At 42.9% G+C, this 12076-nt stretch overlaps 1 protein-coding gene across 4 annotated transcripts in view; it reads right to left on the reverse strand.

The window, feature by feature from the left end:
- Positions 1–12076, reverse strand: part of TBC1D30 (TBC1 domain family member 30) — an 86783-nt gene that overhangs the window by 34825 nt on the left and 39882 nt on the right. For 2 of the 4 annotated variants that reach the window (XM_058742130.1, XM_058742129.1), the window contains exons 3-4: positions 2529–2590; positions 1930–1995 (exon numbers count right to left, since the gene is read on the reverse strand). In XM_058742130.1, the coding sequence (XP_058598113.1) occupies positions 1930–1995; positions 2529–2590 (128 nt within the window). Of the gene's footprint in view, positions 1–1929; positions 1996–2528; positions 2591–6267; positions 6708–12076 lie in introns of those variants that run through there. The other 2 variants (XM_058742131.1, XM_058742133.1) reach the window with 2 other exon arrangements.

Genomic DNA, 12076 nt, shown 5'->3' on the forward strand with positions numbered 1-12076 from the left:
TTCATTGAAATGTTTGCTGTGCTGAATTGAACCAATTAGAGCCTTTCATTTATTGTTTTCTTTATTATTTGTTGAGCTTCTGCTACGCAGCAAGCAATGATCCGATCATTATGGATACTGTTAAGAGAACAAAAAAAAATTCCATTTTTATTTCAGTTCACTGGATTAGCTATATTATGTTATATACTTGTTAGACTTGACTCTGAATTGCTCTCTGTACATGGACACGAGCCACCTGGTCATTCATGGAGAATGGGTCTTTTTTCACCATGGCAGGGCCTCTGCCTTTAAATTATCCCTCCATCTCTCTCTCACACACACACACACAAAACTGACAACAGGGTCTTATAATGAAAAACTTTTTTTTTTAATTAAATTTTTTTTTACATTTATTTATTTTTGAGAGACAGAGAGAAACAGAGCACAAGTGGGGGAGGGGCAGAGAGAGAGAGAGACCCAGAATCTGAAGCAGGCTCCAGGCTCTGAGCCATCAGCCCAGAGCCCGATGCGGGGCTTGAACTCACAAACCGTGAGATCATGACCTGAGCCGAAGTCGGATGCTCAACCGACTGAGCCATCCAGGAGCCCCATGAAAAACTTTCTTTAAAAGAGTCACTGGATATTTTTACTCCTTTGATTACTTTCTCCTGAAAAGCTGTTTCTGAAAGACTTTTAATGTATATTTTGAAGATGAAGAATCCCCACCTTCAAATTCTAGGGGTATTAAGACTAGGTTTACAAATTAACATACTAAGAAAAATAAATAACATACTAAGAAAGCATTTCAAGTTTTGGCGTTTCAACACGATTTAGCAGAAATAACACTGATCAATATCTCCAGTCAGATTTTTCTTCTAAGCATCACAATCATATATCCCAATGTTCACCTGACACCCTCAATTTAGATGTCTAATAGGCATTTCAACCTTAACAGATAGCAAACCAATCATCTAATCTACCACTGCGTCAACTGATACATGCATGCATATGAACACACACATCTGCCCCTTCCATCTGAGTAAACAGTAGCTCTAACTTTCCAGAAGCTCAGGTCAAAACCTTGAAGTCATTGTTGACATCCCTCTTATACCTTATATTCAACCTAACAGGAATTCTTGTCAACTCGGCCTTCAAAATATATCTAGAATTTAATCCTTTTTCTCCATCTCCACTACTGTAACCCTGATCGATGTCTTGCCTGAATTATCACAAGTTTTCCATTGATCGCCCTGTTTCTGCCCTTGTCCATATTATCAAACCAGAGAGGTCTGCTCACAATGTAAGTTGTGTGCTGTTACTCCCTATCTCAAAACTTCCCAGTGCTTCCCATCTCAGACTCGGCAAAAGTCCTACTATGGCCCGTAAGGTCCTACATGATCTACCACCCTCTGACCCCATCACATTTATCTCTATGACCCTCCCTCCAGTCGCATTCCTCTTGGTTCACTGGGCTTCGGCCATCCTGGTTATTCGCTTTTGTGATACTCTAGCCTAAGGGTGTTCCCTCTCTTTGGAGTTCTCTTCCCCAGGTAGCTGCCTCACCAACTATTCAAATGTCACCTTGCTATTTAAAATTCCACCTCCTTACTTCCATTCCTCTCCCCTCAACTCTCCTTATTTCTTTCTCTGCCTTATTTTTATGCATGACACATCACCATCTGACATACTCTATATTGCATTCCTTGTAAGCTCCATGAGGCCAAAAATTTTGGTCTGTGGTTTTCCACCACCACCCCCACTCCCTGTATCCTCAGTACCCAGAACAGTACCTGGCACGGAATAATCAATAAATACTTATTAAATGCATAGATAATGAAGAAAGACAGCTTTCAAATTCCTAACCTAGAATATTCTTTTGGACATTTCAGACATTTTAAAGAGGAACGGAGGGCTGATCCTTTTGTTTTGAGCCCTATGCATCCTCCTTACCTTTCTCCTCCATTCCTTTGGTATTCCTGTTGATAGTCTGCAAACTGCCTTGAGAGCATCGTACCACTAGGAGCACAGAAGAAATATTGGCAAAGTGATACTGACCTGGATAAGCATTTTTCAACTTGTTTCCTATTTTGACATCCACAGAGTATGATAAAATTCATATAGCACACTAAGATAAACAGAGTTTCTTTCAGCCACATATAACTACTCCAAGCCCTACCCCCACCCCCCACCTTAGGTACTCTTAATACACCTGTGACCCCTGTGCAGTACACACACAATGATTGGGAAGCTCTGGTTCAGAAACAAATACATGTATTACGGATTCAAAATAATAGATATTTGGCTTTTTTAATTTTTTTTCACACTTGCACCATTAAGAGAAAGTACAAAATTTTTCATTGCGAGTATAAACTCGGGCCACTTGTAGCCTCATAAGTTTATTTATAATTTTAAAAACTGACTCATCTTATGCATGTCAAAGTATAGGCTAATTTTCCCACTTTGAGAATATATCTCAGTGTGCCCTACCGATACCCCAAAATAAGAGTATTTTCAAAACTAAAAAAAAAAAAAAAAAAAAACAAAGTTACCTGCTGAAAACCATTCTGACCTAAAGATGGCTCAAGAGTGAACTTCAACTTTGTGTCAACTCCTAAAACAAAAATATACATCTGTTATTTTGGAAATAAATAACATGTTAGATCAAAAATAAAATTAAAAATTAACCTGATTCTACTGAATCATTATAAAATTTTTAAAACATGTTTTTACTAAATTTTAGTCAATTTTGTTAAGATAAAAGGTAATAATATTACTTTTTTAAATAAAAAATATCCTATGGCCACTAGAATGTAGTTTAGCACATAGAATGGTGGCTTCCACAGTTGTTTGGAGCCGTGTAAAAACAAAAACAAAAGCATGACATCACAGGCTTGGAGTTATTCAGACCACCACTCAACTCTGGTCCCTAGTGTCAAACAAATTATTTAACCTGTCTCAGTCTCAATACTTTATCTTTAAAATGAAGAATAATATCTACCTCAGTAAATTAGTATGATGATTAACTATAAATCACCCAGCAAAGTATAATTAATATTTATGAAACTTATGAAGAGAATTCTCTACTTACAGAATTTGTCTTAGAAAAGACATTTACGTGAACTAAGTTATGAAGGAAACTTCAGTGAAATATCAAAAGTTATCAAAATAATGTCATTGCTTTCTCACTTGTGGAATAATCCATTTTAACAATCTTATTTGGAGATTTTCATGTACCTTAAAATTCTATGATACATTTACTCACTGAAGATAAAACAGTTTGTATGTTTAATTACAGACTACAAGCTAAAAATATAACTATAGATAACATAACTATTATTTAAAGTTATCTACAACTTTAAACAAACTTCTTTGACTAAAATCCAAATCTATGGAAGAGAATAAATGGGAGAATATATCAAGACAATGTATTTATAATACATAAAGACTTTATGCTATATTCATACTAGGCTTTTATTCAGAATTCCATGTGAGAAGTATGTGTTATTGTCCTTGAAATGAAATTACATGACAATTTTTATTCCCACATAAATTTTATTATTTTTTTAATGAGCTTAATTTTTTTAACTTTATTTATTTTGGTGGGGTTGGGGATTGAACCCATGAACTGCGAGATCATGACCTGAGCTGAAACCAGGAATCTGACATTCAACCAACTGAGCCAGCCAGGCAATCCCTCCCATGTAAATTTTATTAAAAAGAATCAACTCTGAAAATGCTAGATTTTTCTACAACTTCAAAATGAATTAAATCATATTTCAAGTCACTCTTTTAGACTTATTACTTAAAAGTTCAAGGATCAAGATATACCAAACATTATTAATAGTATTCAGTTTTACAATTTATAATTGTCATTTATGACAATATTTTTTCTCAGATGTTGATTGCAGATTAAGCATACTGAAAACTTCCCCACAACTTCCAGTACTTAGGAATTGGTATGTAGATAGAAACAATTTTCAGAATTTAAAATTACTATAAGGTAGACTTAAAAAAAAATCATATATATATATATATATACACACATATACATATATACACACATATACATATATATACACATATATATATATACATATATATATGGATAGGCGCCTGGGTGGTTCAGTCGGTTGAGCATCTGACTTTGACTCAGGTCATGATCTCACGGTTCATGGGTTCAAGCCCAGCATTGGCCTCTGTGCTGATAGCTCAGAGCCTGGAGCCTGCTTCCAAGTCTGTGTTCGTTCTCTCTCTCTCTCTCTCTCTCTCTCTCTCTCTCCGCCCCTCCCCCAGTCACACTCTCTCTCCTCTTTCTCTCTCAAAAATAAAATAAACATTAAAAATTAAACAACAACAAAAAAAAAAACCATATATATGGAGTCAAGAAACTAGAAAGAGGTATGTATGTTTTGCCCAAGCCCATGACAGTATGCAGATATCCTTCTTGGGAGTTCTGGGAAGAGTACTGTGAATACATGATTTGGGTCCTAGATTTCTGAAGTCAAGCTGTGATAAAGAATCCCAGGCATCCAATCAATGCCCTGATACTTCTTTTCAAAGATTCAGGGCCACAGGCATATTCTGCCTAAGTAGATAAGATTTCCTTCTCCAAAGGTCTATCAAGTACCCCCACAATTTCTCATCTCTCTGAGATCGTTTAAATGAAGTCCTGCTTCAGTGCAGAGCAATGATACAATGGCCACAAGAGTGCCTCCAGCTGGAGCGAATGATTTAAGGCAGGATGAAACACACTCCCTTGTGAGGTTGCTGTCCAGACTCGGGGTGCTGAACGGAGGAGCATACATACTCATGACTTTTGCTTTAACAAAGACAAGGATATTCTGTCCAGCGCTGACTTATTTCAACCGACCTGACAGTTCTGGATTCCCTGTATGTATGACCGAATATGCTCCCTTTGCTTTTTCAGAGCACCTGCTGGGCACCAGGTGCTGAAACCTGCTGGGGTTAATCTAAACCACAACTATTTTCTCATGATCTAGAATGAGTCACAGGATTTAACTGGAATTGATCATTCACCACCTGCATGCGATAGCTGAAATCAGGTCATTTTCTCCTCTTTTCTTCTAAAGCAGGGGAGAAGGCTTATGTTTCATCTGATAGTCACGGCTGTTCCGGATTCAGAAATATAAAACACTTTTAACGTGGAAAGGAAATTTTTTTTTAAGGGTAAAGGCAGATGGTGAATAAATACTACAGTCTCTGCAATTAGACACTTCCACGGGGAGAAAAACAAAGAAACCACAAGGTTCGTAAAGGCAGTCACGGGTTCCACCCTTTGGGGCTCCGCGCCTCGTCAGATTCTCTCCAGCAGCCTCAGGATAGCAGGTCCCCGGTGGCGCGGGGGGGGGGGGGGGGGTTGGGCAGGGGCTGGGGGAGGACGAACTCGCCTGGAACCCCGCTGGTGCCACGCTGGGGACAAGTGAGCGCTAAGCATCGGCGAGAGTGCAGCCGGCTCCCTCTGCGGCCACCCTTTGCCAGAAAGCTCTGTGCCCAGGCACCCGCGCCAGGCCCATAAAACCTCGGGGGAGGGATGCCGGGTGGTGGAGCAGACGCGGAGTTATGCAGCCTAGAGAAGCAAGGATGTGTAAACACAGGCTACCACCATAAAGGGCCTAGCCTAGCACACAAGGCGCGCTCCCGGACTTTAGCTGTAAGAAAGGATCTCTACTTGCAGGAGGGTTTCCTGCCCGCTCCCCAAACGGACACACAAATTAGAGGCTCCAGGCGAACTGACCCTAGCACTCACGCCGCGGGGACACTCAGGAAAATGCACCCGATTTTTCCTTCGCAGCCGCTGCCTCCCCCTTCGACCCCAAGAATCAAACATTCTCCTTTCTTCGCCTCACACACCTCTTTCAAGACGTGGCTTCCAGTGAGCCCGAAGCACAATTGGTTGCGCGGCCTCTGGCAGCCCGGGTAGCCGCCAGCACTTCCCCACCACGCGGACAAGGCCGAGCGCACCGCTCGCCTTAAGCTCTGGGTACAAACAGGGCTAGACCGCGCACAAGCCACAGGGTTGGGACCCGCGGGCAACCACCGGGAGCAGCCAGTCCTCCCAGCCTTGGGAGGCCGCTGCCCGCGCCCAGGCCTTCGTCCGCGCTCTTCCCTCCCAGACCGACCCAGCCCCGCCCGCGCCGAGCCGCGGTACCCCGCACCGGGCGGCCCGCGAGCGCTGCCCGGTTTAGGCGGAGTTCAACTGAGGCAGAGGCACCAGTCCGGGGCGCCACGCTACTTTACAGTGCCCCATCTGCAGCCCCGGGACCTCACCCGGCTCCAGAGTGCAGAGCAGCCGGGGCGCGGTCCGAGAAATACAGCTGCGCTTTTTGAGCACATTGCTCAGAATGGTGCCCACGCCTCCGCCTCCGCCACCCTGCCGCTTCAGGCATCTCCCTCCGCGCCTCAGGGAGCCGGTCAGCTTGTCCTGCCGCATTCGAGAGAGCCCGGGGCTCCGGCGCGGCCACCGTCCGCCTGGATCCCCGCCGCCCTGCCGGCGTAGCGGTTCCGCGCGCGGGACTTAGCGAGTCTCCTTAGTCGAGGGGCCCTTGGGAGCAGCGAGAGTGCGGCGGGAGCCCGGGGGTCGAAGGGACCTGCGAAGCACCGCTGGAGCCACCGAGCGCGGGGCGGTCGGGAGGCATCTGCAGTGCGGAGCCTGCACGGCTGAGGCAGGAGAGGGCTTGGGGCGGGGAAGGGGGCGGGAGCGAGCGAGCGAGCGCGCGGGAGATGAAGGCGGCGCTCCCGCCCCCAATCCCGGCATCACCATGCGCAGGCGGGCGGCCCTAGCTCCAGGGCGGCCTCAGCTCCTGAGCGCCCGGCGGGCTCCTGGCACCTGCGCCCAGGAACCGCAGGACTGCGGAGCCCGGAAACCCCAGAGTCCGGGAGCCTGGGAACTGGAGAGCGGCCAGGTGAACAAATGCGCCCCGGGACCAGAAGCTGCGGGAGACTTCCGCGCTTTTCCCAAGATCTGGGAGGGGCTGGAGGGTGGCACCAAAGACAGCAAGTCTCAGGTGCAGAACACCAGAGAGATTCAAGTGCCCACCTATCCGGGCAGCTTCAGAAGGGACAGTCAGCCGAACGCAGGACGAATCTGGCAGCGTGGCAGAGAAGCTGGCAGGTGATGAAACACAAGCTTCATCCCAAATGGTGTTACACAGTTTCCTGGCAGCTTAGAGAGGCATGGAAAGCGCGTAACACCGAATAATAATGGTTGTTTCTCTTGGAAGAACAGGCTTCAAGAAAAAAGAATTGTTCACATTTAAAAGCAGTTTTTTTAAGTGCCCCCTCTGTCCAGCCATAGACTTAAGTAGTTTAGAACTATTAACTATTATTACTATTTAAAAAGGGGGGGGGGGAGGGAGTCATTCTTAAACTATGACAGTCACCCGTGGAATATTAATCATAAAAATGAATGAGGAATAAGGAAGGAAAGGAGATAGGAGGAAATACAGAGACATTTGTATTTGCTAATATTTAGAAAAGGAATACTACATGGATAAAACAACAAAAAAAGTATTTATGTGAGAGGGAACAGTGTGGAAGAAAGAGGAATGGAAAACAGACTTCTCTGGATGTGCCTTATATAGTTTTGACTCTGGGATAACATGTTATATTAATAAATAAAAAGAAAAAATGAAAATGAATGGAAATAAATGAACCTAACTGAATATCCTATTGTTGGCACAAGAATACAGAAAAAATTACCAAGTTGCTTTAGAATACATTTTTGTGACTATACATCAATGGTGGTATATATTCCAAGGGCAAAAAGAGCTGCAAAAAAAACTTTAAATGTCAGTAAGTAGCATTATTGTTACTATATTGATGTTTTTTTAATCCTTATGTACACTATGGGATAAAGCAAATAATGTTAATGCCACGAGAAACCAAGACGTTCTCAGTGTAACCGAAAACTCAAGTGTACAAAGAAATTAAGGGTTTTTTTAATTCTGCAATATTATATTTGGAACTTTGGAACTAGTATGAACTTGTCTTTTTTTTTTTTTTTTTCAAAAATACATACACAGTTGAACAAGGAACAACAGGGGAGTAAAGGATGTGAACCTTCCCACCCACCCCCAATAGTGGAAAATTTGCATATAAATTTGACCTTCCAAAAACCTTACTAATTGCCTACTACTGACCAGAACCCTTACCAATAACATAAATGGTCAATCAACACATATTTGAATGGAGTGCCTTGCTGGCTCAGTTAGTAGAGCATGTGACTTTTGGTCTTGGGGGTCCTGCATTCCACACTGGGTACAGAGCTTACTTAAAAAAAATTAATTACTGGGGCACGTGGCTGGCTCAGTATGTTGAGCATCTGAGACTTGATTTCAGCTCAGGTCATGACCCCAGGGTCATGGGATTGAGCCCTGCATTGGGCTCTGCACTAAGCAGAGTCTGCTTGGGATTCTCTTTCTCCCTCTGCCCCTGTCCCCAACTTGCCCTCTCTAAATTAAAAAAAAAAATTAATTCCTATGCAAATTTTGGGGGCACCTGGCTGGCTCCATCAGTAGAGCATGAGACTCTTGGTCTTGGGGTTGTGAGTTTGAGCCACACACTGGGTATAGAGATTACTTAAAAATAAACTTAAAAAAAAAACCACATATTTGGTGTGTTAAATGTATTATATATGTATTCTTACAATAAAGTAAGCTAGAGAAAAGAAAATCTTAAGAAAATCATACATTGAAAAAAAATTTTTTTTAAATCATACAGAAAAGAAAATGCATCTACAGTACTATATTTATTGAAAAAAAAAAACACTTATAAATGGACTTGTGCAGTTCAAACCCATGTTGTTTAGAACTAAAGACACTGAGTGGGTTTTGAACTAAAGACAACCCAGCAGCAATGAACACCTGCAGCACCCAAGTTGTGGTCTCTAAAAACCATTCCCCACTAAAAAGAATCAAGACTCCTTTGAAGTGTGACTGATTCTACATCTGAGCCAGAAAAAAGTACAAGATGAGCCTGAACCATTTTGATGAGCTAAGGAAGTAAGGAAGTGCTCCAAGACTAATAGGGGCATGTCAAAAGGACATAAGAGTCACATGAATAGGCTACTACTGGCCAAAGATGGAAATTTTTGACCATCAAAAACAATGACTGCTATTGATTGAAAAGTATTGAGTATTTTTTATTTTTTTTTTTTTAATTTTTTTTTTCAACGTTTTTTATTTATTTTTGGGACAGAGAGAGACAGAGCATGAACGGGGGAGGGGCAGAGAGAGAGGGAGACACAGAATCGGAAACAGGCTCCAGGCTCCGAGCCATCAGCCCAGAGCCTGACGCGGGGCTCGAACTCACGGACCGCGAGATCGTGACCTGGCTGATGTCGGACGCTTAACCGACTGCGCCACCCAGGCGCCCCCCGAAAAGTATTGAGTATTTTTTAAATGCAGTCCTAATGATATTCTGAAAGAGCTGGAAAAGAAGTCATTCTTATGACTCTGGCACACTTATTTGGTAATCAGTACATTCTGGGCTTTATGAAGTACCCCAGAATCTGAGGACAATGTCAGAAATGACACAACTCTAATCATGAAATACACATTTCATACATATAGAATCTGTTAAAATGAGATTCTTAATCTGCAAAAGTAAACCTGGCTCATTTGGGATACGTAAGCTACTCGGTTATGCCTGCCCCACTGGGGGAAAAATGCTTTGAAAAAGTACTGCCTCATCACTTGAGAAGATGAAGTCATTGTTTAACCTGGTCATAATTGACTGTTTGGCTTAGATTTCCCAACACTTTACACCAAGCTCAAAATCTATCCTTTGTCAGCCCGATACTTTCATAGTTTCAGTACATGTTGATTTTCCTTTTGCTTTCTCTTAATTTTAATAAGATGTCCATTGACTGTTCCAGCCTATCTCAGCTGTGCTGAGAGTAATAACAGAAAGAGAACTGACGTTTGGCTTTAGCCAATTTTTTAGAGGGCACCACAGGCCCCTGGTTGTGAAGACGGTGATGAATGGCCAGAATCAAAGGAAGAGAACCGGAAGGAGAGGGAAAATCCAAGAAAACAAGCCGGTATCTGCATGCACAGTCTCATCTTCCAGAGAGCTCTCATCTGCTCAAACCTTAGGGGGTTCTGTGTTCTCTTTTAACCAGAGAGGCTATTCACACTCAGTTTCTAACACTGGGCCAGCAGGAAAGACAGCCTCAGCAGCCAAGAAGAGGAGCAGTGGGCTCGGCTCTACAACATTGCCTCTGGAGCGGAAGGGACATCCAGCTCCCACAGCTGGTGGACATGTGCCTCTCAGACCATCCCCGTCCCTCTGGCCCAGACTCCATGCTCACCAAACAAAGGCTGAGTGTCATCCGACTTCCCATAGATTTTGCTGCAAAGAAGAAAATGCACCAGCCAGTTAATAGCAGCCAATACCCCCGAATTTGCCCAATTCTCAGTGAGCTGAGGAAATCAAGTTTCTGGACTGCCAAAGGAGAATCTAGACCCTAGATTGCCAAGCCCACCTCGACATGTCATGGCTGACAAAAAGCCCTCTCTCCATAACTCTTCTCCAGACAATTTTTTTTTTCCCATTAGTAATGGGTTTGTTTACTTTCAAGATAAAAATTCTGTTTCATCTCCAATTGATTACAAGGAAAAACTCTTTTAAAAAAGTTTCCTTGAAAACTTGCCATTCTAAACTACATAGAAACTGAAAACAGCAAAAAAAGAAAAAAAATAGTTTCTACTATTATAGCAATAAATAGTGACAGAATTAAATATTATTATTTTGTTTACATTGAAGAGGAAAGCCAGGATTGCCAACTTTTACAGCAAACAGATAATTAAACAAGCAGTAAAATACAATGGTCTAAAAGCAGCCATGGCATAAGCCTAGTATTATACTTATTGTATGACTCATGGTTTCTTATTCATGTCTGCAATATTGTTTTCTAGAAGCAAAAGATGTCACCTGAAGTCAACTTGCATAGGAAACAATGCCAGCAGGGACTTTGCTTGAAGACCTCAGGTGGTAAGATTCCCAGCCAAGGCCAACTTAACATCCCTCTTTACTAATTGAGTGATCTTTACTAATCAAATAATATCAGTGAATTCACATTTGGGCAAATCATACCTTGGCACAGCCTTGAACAATTACAATTTAAGCTGTATTTGGCAAAAAGAAGGCTCAATGAAAACTGATTGGGATTTGAAACTTACTTGGATTGCTAAAGAAAATGAGTGTTTTGAGAGAGCCTCCTGAATGGTATACAGAGTCCAATCCCCACGGGACATCCCCAGAGATGGAAGTTCCCAGGCTGATACAAGAAGCAGGGATCTTCAGCTACCCCTGCACCTTCAGGTCCTTGAGCTGGGAGTGAGGCTCTCTTGAGAGCAAAATATTCCTTTATTCGGAGGCACAGAAAGCCCAACTTAAGGAATAAAAGCTCTGTCCCAAGGGGCTTCCAGACAGAAATCGGGTCTGGGACTTTTGTGATTTCCTCATGCTACTATTTATAACAGTAAAATCTTAAAATAAAAAGGGCCTACGTGCTTATCTACAGGGACTGAACAGAACTAGTAGTGACAATTACCAAGAGAAAAAGCCCTGGAAGCCTGCTTTGAGGAGAGGAAAAAAACCCTACAGGGAGCTGTCTTGCTTGGGAGTGGGGGGCAGGGGGCGGGAGGGGTGAGAAACAGCCTGGAACTCATCCTCATAGCTGCAGAGTTTTCTCCCATCGTTTGTGAGTACCCAAGTCTCTGACGGCAGATGAGAGGTTACCACATAGCAGGTCTAGTGGGTCTAGCAGGAGATGGGTACATCTTTGCACCCCTGCTAACTAGAAGGGTGGGGGTCTGGTGGCATAAAGCCACTATTTTCCTCTCTGCTCTCCCCACGACTTGAGAAAGTCTGTGAGCAACTCCTGAATAGTAAAAATCACATCTCCCCTAAAGGGACAGTACCTATGACCAGTACTGTAAAGGTTAACACTCTCCTCAGACCTACTTAAAAGTAAGGACTTAATAGGTAGTTCCTTCAACCCATTATCTGGGACAAAGCCCACGCACTATGAGCTCATGGTGATGAGCATCAATCATAACCATTTTCCCATCAT

This window comes from Neofelis nebulosa, chromosome 8, assembly GCF_028018385.1.
Source record: "Neofelis nebulosa isolate mNeoNeb1 chromosome 8, mNeoNeb1.pri, whole genome shotgun sequence".
NCBI lineage: Eukaryota > Metazoa > Chordata > Mammalia > Carnivora > Felidae > Neofelis > Neofelis nebulosa.